The 19,840-nt window shown below is 38.7% G+C and overlaps 1 protein-coding gene across 1 annotated transcript in view; it reads right to left on the reverse strand.

Moving 5' to 3' along the window:
* LOC125484424 overlaps nt 1-19,840 on the reverse strand; it is an 84,048-nt gene that overhangs the window by 29,640 nt on the left and 34,568 nt on the right. Inside the window, exons 9-15 of the mRNA XM_048603103.1 lie at nt 16,440-16,579; nt 15,526-15,652; nt 11,648-11,683; nt 9,063-9,211; nt 6,178-6,304; nt 2,577-2,719; nt 2,366-2,492 (exon numbers count right to left, since the gene is read on the reverse strand). Coding sequence (XP_048459060.1) covers nt 2,366-2,492; nt 2,577-2,719; nt 6,178-6,304; nt 9,063-9,211; nt 11,648-11,683; nt 15,526-15,652; nt 16,440-16,579 — 849 coding nt within the window. The remainder of the gene's footprint in view (nt 1-2,365; nt 2,493-2,576; nt 2,720-6,177; nt 6,305-9,062; nt 9,212-11,647; nt 11,684-15,525; nt 15,653-16,439; nt 16,580-19,840) is intronic.

The raw sequence follows: 19,840 nt of genomic DNA on the forward strand, positions 1-19,840 counted from the left end.
TTGTTTTTGTTACTGATTTACAGCATCCGCAGTTATTTTGGTTTTTAAAGGTTTATCTTATATTTTCTGAAGGGTTTATTAATACAAGTGAGAAACCTTCATCACTGTGGGCACACTTTGTCTTAGAAAAGAAGCTACATTATTAAACTGTAAATTTCCTGAGTTTCTGTAAAATGTTTTCCCATTGCAAATAAGCAATCAAGAACTGGCTATTGACTGGGATCTCCTTTTTCCTAAGATTACATTTCCCTGTAGTCTGCTACTTGGAGCACAGTCTCCATTAGTTATGATAGTTCTAATGAAGCGTATCATAAAAACAAATCTGACTTCAAACCAAACATACTTTGACAGCTGAATGTCCAAAACCCATCAATTTGTTTGAGTCACCATATTGTTTTTTCGGACATAGGATTTCAGTTCTTCACCTCATTCACTTATGCCAGACTTTGTTGTATAAATAGTACCATTCCTAGGATTTAGGAGGGACTGTATATGAGATGGTTTTGACAGACAGTGGTCTTGCTTTACAGCACTGCCACCAAAAGGGGGGACCACCACAGTGTACACCATTTGCCAAATCATGGGCTCAATTTACTCAATCCATGATACAATTGGGGCATATAACTTTGTGCCTTCTCAAAAATTGTTTCAAAATTTTAGTGACAAATACATTTCCTTGTCTTGTAAATCCCTCTTAGAAACTCACAAATTCCTTATATTTTAGATACTGAAGTAGAGGTTTTTGATCAAGAAGTATTTCATTGGAAGGTCACAATCTGAGACATTAACTCTATTTCTCTCTGCGGATACTGCCAACTTCCTGATTATGTCACATATATTTATTTTTTCTAATTTCCAGGATATGCAGGAAGTTTCTTTTGCATCAAAAATGTTAAACTTTTTCAGGGAATGAAACTACGAAGTCAAACAGAAGAGTGAAGCTGTACAGTTTGGTTCAGAGGCGTGGTCAATACAGAATTGTTAATGGTTGAACCACAGATCCTTTGTAAATTAGAACAAAAATATTTGTTTTTATATATGAAGTATGTGTAAGGTGTCTGAATGTATCAATTGCTCCTGTAGTTTTATTGCAAATTGCATTTGAAGCAATCTCTTGTTTACCTGATCATTTTATGTGTAATGACTTATTTAAAAATGGATTTTGAAGTTTTCTATTTTCAATGTGGGGAATGAAGAGTTGAATAAATTTATGGGAAAAATGTTTAAAGGCCCAAATTGTTGTATGTAATTTTCAATGAAACCTAGGTTTCCTGGCTGTGATCTTCCATTGGCAGGCACCACTGATCCAGTTAATGAGCAATTACAGCAAATTTCTATGCTGAACATAAAATAGGGAGAATTTTATGGCTAAGTGTTCCTAGTACATTACATATGATGGAAAACAGATCAGAAATTAAGTATGGTGGTCAGTAAACCTTGGATGATTTTCTAATCATTGAAAACCTCAGTTTTTCAATGGAAATTCAAAATGTACCATCCAACTAGTTGCATCAAGAAGTTTAGACACTGGGCAGTACAGGAATACTCCTGACCATGAGAATAATTATACTGTTTATGCGAGTAGTCCATGCTACTGTACTTCAGAAATTGTCTATCAATATGCATTTTCATTATTTTCCTATATCTATTAAAATGTTTATGCAATTCTCTGCTTTTTGTTTCAGAAATGTCCTATCCATGTAGGCATTTAACCTTTGATACCATAATACTCAACCTTTATCACAATTTGTGTAACAATTATATTAAATTCTTTTGAATATCAATATAATAAATTGCATAATATTTGCAGCACTGAAACAGGTAATTTGGTTCAATAGGTTTGTGTTTATTCTTCACTTAAGACTCTTTTTCATTTTTTATCCAACCTAATCAACATATCCTTCTATTCCTTTCTCCCTCATGTAACTATGTAATTGCTCCCTAAATGTAGCAAAGGATATTTGATTCAACTATGTGGCTGTGGGTTTCACATTTGGATCACTCTTCAGTAAATGGAACTTTTCCTGAATTTCATATTGAATTTAATAATTACATATCTATAGCTTCTAGTTCTGGTTTCTCCTACAAGTGGAAACATTTCTTTTATGTCTAGCTTAACAATCCTTTTCATGATCTTAAAGACCTCTATCAGGTCATCCCAAACCTTCTCTTACACAGAAAAAAGTGTTTTAGCCCAATTATCCTGATCTGTATATAGAACTGAGAGGTTACACCATTTACTGTATTCTCTTTGTTTATAAGTGTGACACTGTCCTTGCATTTATTTCAAATCAAATACAACCTTCACTTTGTCTGGACTAGGTACACATCAAGTATACACTCTTACTAAGGCAAGATACATTACCAGTTGTATTGGGCGTAATGACATGATACAGCTGTCATTTCCTCCCCAGTCAGTGTAGTTTCTATACACTCCCTTTTCTAGAATGTACTGCTCTCCACAGTAATGTTCTTCATGATACACCACCCATCTAATTTAGAGATACAAGTTGAGGGTTAGTTTGTGAAATGGCACTTATAACATCCAATTCTAGACAAATTGAAAATATACTTACACTCCATTTTTTACTTCAATTGATTGAGTCACAGTTCCATGTCCTATATTTTCCAAGTTTGGAATATCATGATTAACAAAAACAGTATTGTCACCCTTTAAATTTGCTTCCACAAATAAAGTGATTTCAGGCTTCATATAATCCTGGTGGAAAAGGACAGTTAAAATGTCATCACAATAAAAAAAATCCACACTATCCAATGAGGACAGACTTTGTACAATATTTACTTTATCATGAATGAAACCAAATGAAGATGCATCTTTCATAAAGAGATGTTAAACTACTGGCTCACAAATCCCCAGTTAGGTTGCAGAAACAGCGTTTGTTGTCATGAGATACCCCTCCACTTCCAAAACAGCGATAATGACTGTGGAGAGAAGACTCTAGTGGGACCCACTTGATCAGTGCTCTCAGACAGCAAAATAGTGAACAAAACCTCTTTCACATTAGGAAACCCTTATAGTGGCAAGTGCCAACCAGGTCCAGCTTGCAGAATTTCAAATTTTTCTGTGTTTCTGCTCTTTTCTGCCTGTTGTACAGGCAGTAGCCATTGTTGAACACTATCTGGATAGAGGCTCCAAGGTTGTAAAGAGCACAGGATGAACTCTGGATGGGTGTATACAATGTTCATCACAGAGTGGCTTAAGAGTCCCATTACTGACACAGTTGACAAAGTCCTAAAGAGGATGGTGCTGACTGGGTTTGTGGAGATTGTGAGGGAACACAGGAGTGCAAAAAAACACACTTGACTTTTCCCTCACCGATTTATTTGTTGCAGCTGCATCTTTCCTTGACAGTATTGGTACTGCATAATCCTTCTGGACACAAATTCCCAACTTCACACTGAGGATATTCTTCATGGTGATGTGGCACTGCAACCATGCTAAATGCAATAGATTTTGAACAGAAGTAGCTACTCAAAACTGGGCATCCATGAAGTGATGTGGACCATTATCAGCAGCAGAATTGCATTCAATCACAATCTATAACCTCATGGTCTTGCACATTTTCTACCACTACCAGAAGCTGGAAGATCAACCCTGATTCAATGAAAAATGCAAGGGGACTTGGTAGAAGCAGCACAAGGCAAACCTAAAAATGATGTGTCAATCTAGTGAAGATACAGCACGGGACTATTTGTGTGCCAATCAATGTAAGCAGTACGCAATGACAGAGAAAGGAGCTCCCACAATCAACAGATCTAACCTCTCCAGTCCTGCCACATCCAGTCATGAATATGGTGGGCAATTAAATAACTCAGTAGATGAGGAGGCACAACAAAAATCCCCATCCTCAATCATGGGGGATTTCAGCATATCAGTGCAATAGACAAGGCAGAAGCTTTGGAAACATCTTCAGTCAGAAGTGTGGAGTGATGATACATCTCGGCCTCCGTTTGAGGTCCTCAGCATTACAGATGCCAGTCATCAACAAATTTAATTCACTCCACGTAATATCAAGAAGTGGCTGAAGGTACAGGATATTGAAAAAGCTTTAGGTCCTGCCGATATATTGACAATGATAATGAAGACTTGTCGTCCAGAACTAGCTGATCTCTTAACCAAGTCGTTGCAGCTTAGCTACAACATTGGCATTTACCTGACAATAAGCAGGATTAAAAAAAAACATCCTAGCCAACTGGTATACTACCAGCCCACTCTCGATCATCAGTAAAGCAATGGAAAATGCTGGCGACAGTCCTACCAAGCAGCACAGACTCAGCAATAGCCTGCCCACTTATACTCAGTTTGGGATTTCCTTAGGGCCACTCATTCCCTGACCTCATTACCAGCTCTAGTCCAACCAGGAACTGAAAAGCTGAACTCTAGTGGTGAGATGAGAGTGACTACCTTTGGTATCAAGGCAGCTTTTAACTGAATGTGGCACAGGATATCGAGCAAAACTCCATTCAGCAGCAAACAGGAAAAACACACCACTGATCATCACCAGTTAGCGGGGCAGCTGAAATGCAACCTATGGGTTCAATTCTCGTACCAGCTGATGTCACCACGAAGGCCCTGCCTTCTCAAGCTGCCCCTTGTCTCTGGTTCAACCTACCACTAGTCAGCTCTCTGTAATGAGAGAGCAACCTATGATCCTCTGGGAAACTGGTGACTTTCACTTCACTCTCACCTGACACAAAGGAAGATATCTGTGGTTGTTGGAGGTTAACCCTCTAAGCTCCAGGACATCTCTGCAGAAGTTCCTTAGGAGAATGCCCCAAGCCCAACCATCAACCTTCATCAACCTTCCCTCCGTTATCATGACAGAAATGTGGATGTTCTATAATGATTGCACAATTTCCATTACCATTCTGGAGCCCTCAGCTACCGAAGCAGAACGAAGTAAGATTTTGACAGCATTCAGGTTTGGCTATTGCTGATTAGTGGCAAGTAACATGAGTGTCAGATAATGACCAGCTCCAAGAAGAGAGAAAATCTAACCATCTCTCATTGGCAATCAATACTGGCACTATTATTGTCGAATCCCCCCGTCAGGGTGTCATCATTTATCAGAAGCTGAACTTAACCAGCTATATAAATAGCATGGCTACAAGACCAGGTAAGATTTTGGGAACTCTGCAGGCAGTACCCCATCTCAAGACTCCCAAAAGTCTGTCCACCATCTATAGAGCACAGGTCAAGAGTGTGTTGGAATACTCCCACTTGCCTGGATAAGAGCTGGTCCAACAACACTCAAGAAACTTGACACCATCCAGGACACATGGCCCACTTGACTGGCAGCCAATCCAACACCCTCAATATCCACTCACTCCACCACCTACACACAGTGGCAGCTGAAGATGGTTGGGCTTGGGGCACTCTCCTGAGGAACTCCCGCAGAGATGTCCTGGAGCTGAGATGGTCAAACTCCTACAACCACAAATATCCTCCTTTTTGTCAGGTGAGAGTGAAGTTTGTATGTTTTTTGTTTCCTTTATTTATTCACAGGATGAGGGCATCACTAGCTAGGCAGCATTTATTGCCCAGCCCAAATTGCCCAGAAGGCAGTTAAGAGTCAACCTCACTGATGTGGGTCTGGAGTCACATGTAGGTCAGATCAGGTAAGGATGGCAGTTTCCTTCGCTAAAGGACATTAGTGAACCAGGTGGGTTTTTCCTACAATCGACAACGGATTCATGGTCATCATTAGATTCCTAATTCCAGATATTTTATTGAATTCAAATTCCACCATCTGCTGTGGCGGAATTTGAACCCAGGTCCCCAGAATGTTATCTGGTCTCCAGATTAACAGTCCAGTGATAATACCACTAGGCCATCAACTCCCTTGGTAGTCATCTACTTCTGCTTTAAAAAAATTCAATAACCCTGCCCCCACTGAATTATGATCTGCAAGATGCACTGCAGTAACTTACACAGTCTTCTTCAACAGCACTTTCCAAACTCATGACCACTATCTTAAAGATGATCAAAAGCTGATTAAACTATTCCAATTGTAATAGCAATGCCTATGCATGAGACAGGATATAACTCCGATCACCAGAGATGTGTTCTGGTGCAAGGATGGGAATAGAGACTGAAAGAATACATTTGATATGCATAGGAATGAATCAAACAACCTGATATAAACAGTAACTCACTGCCTGAATATATCGCATGGATTGTACTGTACTGTCAAATCCACCCCACGCCTGCCAGTCCTCATACTCTCCTTCCTCCAGTAGGTACTGGTGTCCACTGTAACATTCTTTTTCATAACAAACCCACCTGAATTGTAAAGAAGAATAAATATATTATATTGTTTAAAACAATGTTTTTCACAGGGATATGTTACTTTTTAAAAATTTAAACAGCTTTTCTTCTATATATTACAGATACACATTCACTTTCATCATCGCTGTAAAACTGACTGTTGCAGATAAACCATTTGTTCATGCTTAGTATTTATCTTAGTTGGAAAGGAAATAGAAAATTGATGGCCCATGCATTACATACATTTGTGTCAAGAGTGAAAATTGTCTCAAAGAGCCAGTAGGATATTTCTCAATCAGTGTACAGTTAAGTCAGAGAATTTTCTTTAATTTACACATGCAGCTCAATATATATTCCTGCTTTTTCTCAAACATGCTTTACTATTTTTACTGTGGTTGTCATACTACTGTAGGTAAAGATTTGATGTTTATATATAACTGAATGTATATACAACTGAATTAGATTACCGATGATTATCACAATGGGAAATGAGTGGATGACTTAAAAGTTAAGTAATCAGCTAAAATTTTATAGGACTATTGTGATATCTGTTTGCAATGTATGCATTGTGTATCAGAGCGCAGTTAAGAGTCAACCACCAAAATTGCTAGGGGTCTGGGGTTACATGTAGGCCAGACCAGTTACGGATGGCAGTTTCCTTCCATAAAGGGCATTAGTGAACCAGATGGGTGTTTGTGACAATTGAAATGGTTGGTATAAAAGCATTTTTTTAAATTTCAGATTTTTATCAATTCAAATTTCACCATCCCACCATGGTGGGATTTGAACCCATGTCCCCATAACTGTGGCCTGGGATTCTGGATTACAGTACTACTCCATCACTATCTCCCCTTATTCATGAGTCACTAAAATCTGGTGCAGGTATAGCAAACAATTAGGAAAGCAAACAATATATTGACTAATGTCCTTTAGGGAAGGAAACTGCCATCCTTAACTGATCTGGCCTACATGTGCTTCCAGACCCACAGCAATGTGATTGATTCTTAACTGCCTTCTGGGCAATTAGGGATGGGCAATAAATGCTGCCTAGCCAGCAATGCCCTCATCCTGTGAATGAATAAAGGGGCTATTGGCCTTCATCACATGGGTATTTGAGAACAGGAGTAAAACTTTTGTTATAATTGTATAGAACCTTGGTGGGACTACACTTGTAATATTGTGTACAGTTTTGGACACCCTATCTAAGGCAGGATGTACTGACCATTGAGGGAGTGCAACAACCATTCAGCACATTAATCCCTAGGATTATGATGAAAGATTGACAAAACTGGACCTGTATTCTCTACATTTCTGAAGAATGAGAGATGATTTCATTAAAACTTACAAATGTGATACAGAGAGTGACAGGATAGATGCTGTAAGAACTCACCTGGCTGATAAGTCTAAAACTAGAGGATACAGTTTCAGAATAAGATAGCGGCCATTTAAGACTGAGACAAGGAGCAATTTCTGTGGTTGGTTCGCTCACCGAACTGGTTCGTTAGTTCGCAGACGTTTCATTACCTCTGCGAACTAATGAACAGCTCAGTGAGTGAGCCAAACACAGCATCCAAAACCTGAGCTACAAGAACCTTAGAGGAGCAATTTCCTTAATCAGAATGAATCTGTGAATCTTTGGAGTTCTCAACCCAATCAATCATCAAGTAAGGTCAAGGGAGAAACTGATCATTTTTGCTGACAAGAACGGATGTGGAATTGGTGGGGAAAAATGGAGTCAGGGCAGATAATCATCGATGATCTGTTTGAATATACAGGCTTGATAGACTGAGCAGCCATTCTCCTGCTCTTATTTCCAAAGTTTATAAGAAAAATAATTCTAAAAACAACCACCGTCAGTTCCATACCAGTAGGAGTTACAGTCTGGTGAACAAAATGTGTGAGATGTTAATCTAAGCATCAATGTAATTTTCTGTTGTAAGGGCGTGAGTCTGGAGCTCTCTTCTTCACATAACAGTGGAGGCAGGGTTATTGAATATTTTTAAAGCAGAAGTAGATGACTACCAAGGGAGGTCACGGTTATCAATGCTAGGTGAAAACGTAGTTTTGAGACCATAAAGAGATTGGACAAGATCTCATTGAATAATAGAGTAAGCTGTGGGAAGTGGGGTGGGAAGCCTTCTCCTACTTTTGTTTTCCTAGTTGGCAAAAAGAAATCAGAAACTGATCATCAAGAATTCCAGGATTCATTTCATCGTTCTATGGTTTACATATGTTAAAGTTTAGAATTAAGATTTGTCATTTTTCTCAGATTACCTACCGATTTATTGACAGAAAGTATTTACAAAACATTCATTCTTACCTCTGGGCAAGGATTAAACATAACATCTATTTTTATTTTATGTGTCAAATTTTAAATGTTTGCTTTTAATTATTGGCGGCTGACAGTAATTTAATAGATACAGGTAGAATGAGTTATTGACTTTCAACAGTGTCAAAGGGCTAAATTATCAACAATGGATTCTGCTTTTATTTATTTACGATCATTTCAGAAATTTAGCTGAGTCAAGCTTGTTGCTTTGTCCAAACTACTTCCTGTCAATGTTGCTGTTAGGTCTATACTTGTGAACAAAATTACTTTAAAAATATGAATGAAATAGAAAAAAACTTGACATTCACATTAGAATTCCAGTCATCGATTCAAAATAAATAATTATGAAATATATGCATATCTAAATATGATTTTGTACACACATAAATATATACAAAAATACTGTAGTTTGTCTCATTAAAATTATTTTCTAACAATACTCACACTCCACCAAGCACTCGTATTGAACCTACTCCTTTAATGTCATTAACATTTAGGTCAGGAACATCCTCCCAAAATGTTTTCAAATTTGATGCATCTTTGCAAATTTCCTTGGAATGTCCATTAAAGAATGATTTTTCAAATATGATAACCTAAATACAAAGCAATAGCAGTCATATTTTATGAAGTTTAGGTGAATAGGGTTAAGATCAGTTTTTGCTTGGTGTATTGGTTCACAAGAATTTCAAATTCTCAACTGTTAAAGAATCTGATGAATGTCATTTTCTGATTTATTTTCAAAGATTCTCCAGAAATTTGTAGGTGGGAATGTTCTACAATGAAATTATACTGCAAATCTAACCAAAACAAAAATTATACAAACCACAGTCCTTTGGAGGTTGCAGAACACCTGGTGTAAATATCATTTAATTGATTTAAAATGAACATTAGAACCTATTGTATTTGGCCTTGATCGATTGTTGTGATCATCATTATTAAAGTCAGAAGATCAATGTAGATGAGAAAGACCATTCATTCCAGTTTCAAGGAGAAAAAAGCAATTTTATCACATCAGCCAACATTTTTTGATGACTTCAAAGCTTTTGTCTCCATTATTATGTGCAGACACCCTTTAACTGTGGTTTGACAAAGTATCCCTTGATATTTATTCTATATGCAGCAGTACAATTGTGAGTTCATGTACTATTTTTCCGTTGTCAAGGTTTGTCTTGAGGCAAAGCTCAAGATTTACTTGGATTCTAATTTCCCATTGGTTCTGAAGGAGATTACTGCACTATGCCCAGGTTTTTGCCAACATGCAGAACCTCTCTGCTTTGGCAAAGATGGCAGAAGTGGTCAAAAACTGTTAGTCCCGTCTCTGAAGAAGGCACTTCCCATTTTCATGGGAGAACAAAGTGAGTGAGGCACATTTCATTCATTTGCATTTTATCAAAGCAGCTAGCCATTTTAATTGTTATCGGTTCCCACTGAAGTGGGATTTTCATTGCCTTGGAGTGTGAATTGAAAATTGTGCAGTTTAGACCCTGTCAGAGCAAATCTGAACTTTATGGATTCATTTGGAGAAAAAGATAACCCCTTTGGGTTTGGTCCTGGGACACCCTTGGTGGAGATCAGGTGCTCTTGGGGAGATAAGATGCCTTTTGAGCTTGTGAAAAGCAGGCAGAAATGAATATAAAACATGCATAAATGTCAAGCTCATTTGAATTGTCAGTACATCTGTCAAAATAAACTGTCAAAATTGTTGAAACAAGACAAAGGGACCTGTCAAAAGTGTCAAGAAGACCTCCAAGAGGAGTTGTCAAAAATGCCAGCACCCTGTCAAGGGACATGTCAAAAATGTCAAGAAGCTCTATCAGGAGCACCCATCTCTGGAAATGTCAGGATGTCAGATAATGAAAAGACCTCTTATTTAACTCTTCAAAAAAACATGCCTGAGCATTAGAAGAACATTTCTTACTACGTCATTCTATTAACACAAAACAAAAGTTTTCCAGGATTGGATGACTGCTGCACGATTTATTTCTCAACCCATCCATTATTACAATAAGGAGAGTGCATTTTTTCAGTTTGATTGACAACTATAAGTGAAAGGTTCTTTGGTGTGGGACTATGAACTCTAAAGCTTGTTGCTATAAAGGATTGTCCACTCAAATTAATTTTTTGCTATAATAAAACTTTAGTCAGTTTAAGGTATGTAAAAGTGGAAAATGTGTATTTATTATTTTTCAATGCAGTAAAGCATGCAATGACAAAGGGTATTTGAGAGACATTGGAGAACAGGCAAGGGGGCCATGGGATGCACATAGGTTGACATGGAACATCATGAAGGATAGGCAGAGAGGCATAATCATGCATCGAGGGCATAAGTGGTAATGGATTGGCATGGGTGGAGCACAGAATTGTCTCTGTGTGTGTGTTTGTGTGCGCGCATGTGTGTGTGTATGTGTGTATAGCATTCACAAGGCATCAGGGCTAGAGGGCTGTTCTTTGTTTTATTCATTTTGTATTCAACTTCAACATGGGGCTGGTGTTCTGAGCCAGGTCTTTTGGCCAACTCATGATTCACCCTTGGGAGACTCTGTTCTTGTTCTGGGGTCACCCAACTCACCCCCAGACCTTTGGGCCATTCTGTTATAGGTTTGGTTGCAGAATATGACCTGAGAGTGAAATTCCAGGCCCTAGGCTCTATCAAACAAATTCCATTCCAGAAGTTGCAACTGAATATTAACAACTTAAGTCCATTTGAGCTTGAAGTGGTTTGCCTCACTAATGTGGTGTGAAAATGAATAGGACAAATTTCATTTTCTGATGCTTACTGTCTTCAAATTAGCAGTCACTTGCAAAGTACATGAGAATTATTTGATTTTACAATAATAATTTAACAACAGAATTTTACTAAGTCAGAAATAACTGAACAAATGAAAAACTGTCAGAATGAGCCAAGCACTAGAAAGTTGATCTCTGGAGTTAGTTGTTTCAATTTAGTGACAATAAGGGTCAGCAACTGGTTAAAGCAAACATCCTGTCACTGATGTTCTCTGTTTTGAAATTAATAGATTTTTACACACCTTTGGAGCCAAAGGCCTTTCCACTTTCAATCCACCCTAAAGAAAAATCAGGAAACATAACTGTATTTTATTAATTTAAACAGAGTGAAGGTTCTTTGTACTGACAGAATATGAACAAAATTGAACAACATGTTGTCATCAAATCATAGAATTTTGTGTAGTTACAGTACAGAAGAAAGCCATTCAGTTCACACCAACTCCATGCTGGCTCTCTGCAAGAGTGGTTTAATTTATCCTACTTACCCACTCTTCTCCTATAAAAATATTTTCTCTTTGGGTGTTTATCCAAATCCTCTTTGAAACCCATGAATAAATCTGCTTCCAGTCGCGTTAAGACATTGCTCTCCAGCTCCTAATCACTCATTCGATTAAAGAGATTTCCCTCATGCTGTTTCTTTATATTTTTCAATCAACGTAAATCTGTGTCCAGTGGTTCTCTATCCTTCTGCCAAGAGGAACAATTTCCCTCTATCTGCTTTGTCTAGACACCTCATCATTTATACTACCTCTATTACATCTCCCCTCAAGCTTCTCCTCTAAGGAGAGAAACCCCAACATTCTCCAATCTATCCATGGAACTGAAGTCTGTCATCGCTGGAACTATTCTCGTAAATCTTTTCTGCCCCCTGTCTAAAGCCTTCACAGCTAATGTGCTGTGTCTCAAATTGTACAAAATAATATTGTGAGGCTGATCAAATGTTTTATATAAAGTTTAGCACAACTTCTTTGCTTTTGTACTAGATGGGGAGAATTCTACCAGCCCAGAATGATATGGGCAATGGAGAGTCAGTGGGAAAGTTGGAAAAATATGATGAGTTCGGAAAATTGGGATTCTTCATGTTAAGAGAAAGCAGTCTGATTTTGCATCTCAGGTTTGAATAGCGAGGTGAGAATCTCAGTGAGTCGGAAGGAATTCATTTGCGTGCATTAGCATCTCATTATTACCTTTACTCACTTTGTTATTATACCAAAATAAAACAAAGAACTGCGGATGCAGTTCTGAAGAAGGGTTACTGGACTTGAAATGTTAACTCTGCCTTCGCTTCACAGATGCTGCCAGACCTATGAACAGTTGGAGGTTCAAGGATTATGGGGAAAGCCAGGAAATGAATGCAGGAGTGTTGGATCAGCCATGATCATATTGCATGTTGGTGCAGGCTTGAAGGGCTGAACAGCCTACTCCAGTTCTTATTTCTTAAGATATGCTGAGTTCCTCAAAACAATTTCTACTTTTGTACACAAAAAAAACAAAAAACTGCAGATGTTGGAAATCATAACCAAAAACAGAAATTGCTAGATAAACTCAGCAAGTCTGGCAGCATCTGTGGAGAGAAAGCAGAGTTAACATTTTGGGTCCAATGACTCTTCTTCAGAACTGATTGTGTTGGGAAAATGTTGGTATATATGCAAAGATGGGTGGGGGACGGTGGGGGGGGAGACTAAATGGTAGGTGGAGATGAAGCTCAGAGAGAGAGAAAAACAGGGGAATTTCTATTTAAATTTCTGTTTTTATTTCATTTTCTGCTGTTTGCTATTCTCCCATGCTGGGGAGAGAAACTAGATGATGACAATTCCTGTCACGAAAGTCAGAGTGGGTATCTGATGGATCCAGATCTATGCTTGCTTGGAATACAATTATCCACTTTAAACTTGCACTTTGGACCATACCAACACCTTGTCTGGTAATGCTGCTGAATGAGGTAAGCAGTGGACAACTGCATGTGGTAACTCACTGGAGCTCACAGGTCAAAACCATTCATGAAATTCTCCAACAACAAAACTAAGCTGATTTTTGATAAAGAAAGGTCCAGACCTGAAACATCAGCTTTCCTGCTCCTCTGATGCTGCTTGGCCTGCTGTGTTCGTCCAGCTCTACACCTTGTTAGCTCTGATTTTTGATAAAATTCAGCTCTATACCTCTATTTATAAACCCTGAGATCCGTTTCTATTTTACATCACATTCTTAACCTGAGCTGTCAAAGGTTTGTATTCATATACCCCCAGGTCTCTTGCGTTACCTTTGGAATTCTACCGTTTGGTTTCTAGTGCCTCTTTTTGTTCCTCCTACCAAAGTGTACTTCTTCACACTTCTCTGCATTTCATTGCCATATGTCCATTCTTTCCACCAACTTATGTCCTCTTGAAGACTATCACTGTCCCCCTCACAATTCAATGGTTCTAACATAGTTCTAAGCTTTGTGTCATCTGAAAATTTTGAGACTGTGCCGTCTGTCGCTACTATACATGTCTGTCATTACTACAGATCAATAACAGCTGCAGTCCCAATCCTGACCTTTGGGGTACTCCAGTCCAAAAAGCAAACCTTCACTGTGATTCTGTGTTTCCTGTCAATCAGTCACCTTTGTATCCATGTTGTCACTGGCTCTTGTATTCCAGGGGCTTCAACTCTGCTGACAAGCCTATTACGTGGCACTTTATCAAACACTTTTTTGAAGTCCATATAGACTATATCAATTACATTATCTGAATTAGTCCTTGAGCACCTCATCAAAAATTTTGATCAAGTTACTTAAACATGGTTTAATTTTTGCTTTAACAGAGCGACACTTGTATAAGTGACTGTTAATTCTGTTCAGGAATAAATTTATAAAAGACTCCTATCACCAAGATTAAACCGATATAGGTGCATTGGTTCATTCTCATATTCTTTCTTTGAACAAGACTATAATATGTAACTTTCCAATTCTTGATATCACCCTTATGTCCAAATTAAATTGGAAGATTATGCCCAGAAGCCCTGAGATTTTTACCAATACTGCAATCAACATCCCTGGCTGCATCACATCTGTTTCTGATGAATTTTCAACTTTTGAAGTACACAATAGCATGCATTGGCACTTTTTCATTTTACTGCAGAACTTATCTTCAAGGTGATGAGGGTACAATACATTGCTATACTGTTAGATGCTAAGGTAATTCCTACGCTACAGATATAGAGATATTAGAAATGAGCTAATATTGAGAAGTAGTGAGCTAGTTGGATAATTTATCTCCTTTTGTTTGAATTTGTTATTAGGTTACTTTTCCAAGGTAATTATGTATTTAGAAAATGCAGGCTTACCTTTACCTCTTAAAATAAATTTCAAAGCAACATCTCTAGCAATAACATGTCTTTCTTACCACATGTATTTTAATCAACTGTTCTTTTACGGCTTTCCTTCATTCACATTTAACTGGGAACAGAACTGTGTGGTGTGATGTTTATTACAGCCACATTAGTGCCATTGTTAAAATAGTAGCCAGGGAATTTCCCACATCAAAATATTTCTTATTAAGATATCAGTTGGAATTCTCTTTCTGACTTCCACAAACAGAGACAATTGAATCCAGATGAACATGCTCCCTATATCTGTCTAACACAATTAACGTAAGTACAGGTTATGCATGATAAAAAACGCTAATTTACATATTATATTTACACAATGAATTACTTTGAAGGACAGTAATTGTTGGTATGTGAGTAAATGTGACTTCTGCAAGCAAGCATGGGATGGATGACGAACTGGATGGACTTTTAGAAGAGAAGATAACTTTCAAACACACGGAACTAAACTCTTCTTCAAATTGTTTCAAGTGACCTTGAATGTCCACTTAGATCAGCTCAACATATAGTCGGTAACTCAGTTTAAGTCCTGATTCAAAGAAGTGCCCCTCTGACGGAGAAACACATCATAATACTGAATTATATTGCCAGTCTACATTATGAGGTTAAGCAGCTGATATAGGTTCACACCCAACTGTTCTGATCGAAAGGCAAAAATGCCGTCAACTACACTGAGATGAAAAAGATTGAAAATACTCTTTTGAAAAACATTCTCTGAGCTTATACCTTAATAAAACATGAATTATTTCCTCACCATTTCCAGAGGCCGCAATGACTTGACATTGTTCGACATTACTTCAGTTGATGGCGGAGCTGAACTATCACTGGCTTCTAGCAGAGCATAGTGACCATCAAAATTTGGCTTATAATAAGCAAGCCAACTAGTAAGGAACAAGAATTTTGAACAAGGTTAACTAAAGATTAGTAACAATTTCATACAGTATAGATTGTCTGTAATAATGATGAGGGTTGTAAATAATTTATTATGAACTCAGTGAGAATGATCACAAAAGAACAAACAGCACACTGCCATATCATGCCCTTAATGGTCACTAGGTTAACCTACAACATTGCACACTATAGGTCAGAGCTGCTAATACAGTTCATAAATTAGAAAACTGATGCAATATCAGCTGTATAAATTCAACCGTGTTCCAGCTAGAAAGGTTAAATTGAAATTCCAGCCCAATTAACACTTAGTTGAAACAACCAGATCATATGTCAATTTCTCCATTTGAAACATAAGAGAAGACTGACTATTCACAAAGGAACAAAACTAAAATATTATGGATTCTGTAAACCTGAAATTAAAAACAGAAAATATTCAGCACAATAGGTTGTGGAGTGAGAAACCGAATTAATGGTCGGGAATTCCCTGTAAAATTGAATGCTGGTCAGGAAGATCAAGCCAGAAATCTGCAATTCTGACATAATTTGTCTGCTACACATTTGAACGGAATTCCTGAATCCAAAGATCTTTTTAAAACATTGACTAAGAAACACAGGAATTTGTTTGAGCTTCAGTTACTATAATCTACCTGCAGTGAAAAGATTCATTGGGTGAATAACTACAGGCCATACATTGGTCTTTTAAATGTTTGAGAACAAGAAAAAATGTGGAATGTAAAACAGACTACATAAAATGCAAAACATGTTTAGCTTACTTACATTCCTGAATTGATAACAATAGACGATACAGTGGGTGTTATTCCAAATTCCTCTAAGCAGGTGACTTCACTGTGCAGGTACATTTTAATCTCATTTTGCTGAGTTTCTTGGAAGATTGCAATCTCTGGAATGCAGTGATTCTGGAAAGAGAAATATAAATACTAGGCAGTTAGTTTATTTTGAATTGGAGTCTGTTGTAGCATTGTGTCAGTGGTGAAGTGCAAGTTTAAATTGCCAACTCCAGGCTGCAAAGTCACTGTTCCTCTGGGATGCATTGGCAGATTGGGGATAGGGGAAAGGTGTACAATTGGGTGACATGACTGCAGCACTGTGCCTGCTAAATGATGTATGGGCGTACTTGCTCATGATGACGGGTGCTGCCATCATCCTCTTTAAGTACAGGAAACCACAAAGTCTTCTTGGTTTAGCGTGGAAGAGGAAAACCATTTCCTGGTCTAATGAAAATAACCTCTTGTAGTTAACAAGATATAGGTTATTGATACTGGCAGCTAGTTATGGGTTACATTGATGAGATGGACGTTATTTCAATGGCTTTGAGGAGAGCCTGATGTTAGGTCTCACTCCCTTGAGATCCTTAGCTGTTCTGTCTACATGTCCACATGCCATCACCATAGTGGGTGTTGCTTATGGTGCTCCACAGTATTAACCTTTCAGACCCATATATAACATGACATACACCTTCTCTTGCCCTCTATAGGTATTTTACCAACAGGAATTAAGTGTTGGCCAGCTCACCCACTTGTAGATCTGAATTTGGATGATATAATTAGTAAGTTTGCTAATGACAAAAAAAAACAGTCTGACTCTAAGTTAATACACAGCCAGATTCTAAACAAGACCTCACACCTAAAATGCATTGTCTGCCCTGAGATGTCACCTCTGGTATACTGATTAAACCTTTAGTTATCTCGGGGCAATGACTTGAAAGAAATTCTGGGGTTTGCATATTAATCCTTTCTAACTGATTAAAGATTTAACAGCCATCTTAGGTTTGTTCAATACATTTGCATCAGTTCTATGACCCTTTGATTTTTTGCTTATACATTCTGTGACTGATGCCGCCTCTCTCACTGACACCTGAAGAAGGAGCAAGACTCTGAAAGCTTGTGTCTTCAAATAAACCTGTTGGACTATAACCTGGTGTTGTGTGATTTTTGACAAAAAATTGATGGTGTTGGTGATAGTGAGGAGGATGGTCTCAGGCTACATTCTGATATTGATTAGCTGATAAACTGGGCAGAGCAATGACAGATGGAATTTGATCCTGATAAGTGTGAGGTGATCCACTTTGGAGGTCCAACAAGGGAAGGATATACACAATGAATGGTAAGTCCTTAGGGACCACTGAGGAACAAAAAGACCTTGATATACAAGTCCATAGATCCCTGAGGTAACAGCAAAGGGTGGTGAAGAAGGCATACAGGATTCTTGCCTTCATTAGCCAGGGTGTAGAATTTGGAAGCAAGGAAGTCTTGTTACAACTGTATAAAACATTGGTTGGGCCACAGAGGAACTGTGTGCAGTTCTGATCACTGTGCTATTGGAAGGATGTGGTTGCACTGGACAGGGTGTAGAAGAGATTCACCAGGATGTTGTCTGGGATGAAAAGTCTCAGTTATGGGGAGAGACTGGATAGGCTGAGTTTGTTTGCCTTGGAGCAGAGTAGGTTGAGGAAGAACCTAATTGAGGTATACAAAATTATGAGAGGCATAGATAGAATAGAATGTGAGAATCTCTTCTCATGGCAGACATGTCTAAGGCCAGACGGCATAAGTTTAAAATGAGTAGTAAGTGGGTTAGAGGAGATCTGAGGAAACTATTTTTTCATCCGATGGTGAAAGATATATGGAACATGCTGCCTGAAAGGGTAGTGGACAATATTTAAGAAGTATCTGGATGACTAAAAATGTCAGGGCATGGTGGTCTATGGACCAAGTGCAAGTAAACAGGATTAGTATAGTTTGGTTTCTATTGGTTGGCACAGACATGGTGGGCCAAAGGGCCTGTTTCTATGACTAACAACTCAGGCCATTAAGAGGCCTCCAGCCATCTCAGTTGGGGAAATCACATAAGTGTCCAAGCCAGGATTTTCATTCAGTAAAATGTGGTGAGCCTTGTTCTTGACATATGTAATACCCTTGTTTCCTCTATCCTCCTGTCCTGCCAATCCTAGACTCCTCAACTAACTCTCCTTAACTCTGGGGACTGCCAGCCTAGCCCTACCAAAAGCCTAGACATACCTGCTTCTCATGCTTTTGTGGCTTCTCTTCTTCAATGGACACACTGTAGTCCCAGTAGTGTTCACTGCTCTTGGAGGCATTGCTGGAACATGATTTGTTGGCAGCTCTTGGAGACATGACTTCCTCTCCAATGAGAGCAGAAAATCTGTCTAATTGAGGGTTTGATGGCCGTTAAATGGCACAGGATGAGCCCTACAGCACAAGCAAGCTTGTCAGGGACATTTACACTGGGGAATCCAGGTAAAATGAGGCTTCTTGTTTCTAACCTGAACAGCAGTTGAAGCTTTAAGGGTGGAGGAGAAGGAGCCTGGCTGCCCTATAGCTGTAGCATTCAGGTTGGTTTGTCAATGCTTGAACAATTCTAAATAGGCATAAAGCTGCCTAAGTAGGCAAATATGCCCTTAAGCTCATGGTGCCTGCTCATGACACAAACCAGATTTGCCTCTACACCGGTCAAGACCTGACTTGGCAGTCAGCCCAATATGGAAGCTAGCTGGTTGTCCAGCCTCCAACCACCAATGGTGAGCAGCCATGCGGTGCCCGTCTGTAGCTTATGAGCAATCTTTAAATGAGACTTGAAGCTTAAAAAGATTTGGGTCTCCTGATGCCAACTTGTGGCAGGTGAACCTGTTGCTTCACCTAATTGCCACCCATTTCAGTCATGTTTCCAACTCTCCTTGCAACAATATATCACACATGCCAAGCAGAACACTCAGGCAGGACTTTCTATCATCAGGAGATGAAGATAATTCCAACATTAGCATTGTCTATTACAGGTTCCAAGTGACTGTAGTGACTTTTTATCTATAACCACAATCAACAGGGGAGTGGGCCAACGTAACAGAAACCCATCACTCAAACTCCTTCAATGAAAAGCGCATGCAGTATACCTTAATGAATACTGCCCACTGGCTGTGACTTCAATAATCATGAAGTGTTTGGAGAGGCTGGTCACGGCCCTCATCAATTCCAGTTTCCCAGCCTGTCTCGATCCCTTATAATTTGCCTACCAACATAACAGGTCCACAGCAGATACCATATCCTTGGCCTGGACAACAACGACACCTGCGTCAGACTCCTGTTCGTTGACCACAGCTCCACCTTCAACACCATTATCCCCTCCAGACTGGTCTCAAAACC

The sequence above is a fragment of the Rhincodon typus genome, chromosome 11 (genome assembly GCF_021869965.1).
Source record: "Rhincodon typus isolate 14 chromosome 11, sRhiTyp1.1, whole genome shotgun sequence".
Taxonomy (NCBI): Eukaryota; Metazoa; Chordata; class Chondrichthyes; order Orectolobiformes; family Rhincodontidae; genus Rhincodon; species Rhincodon typus.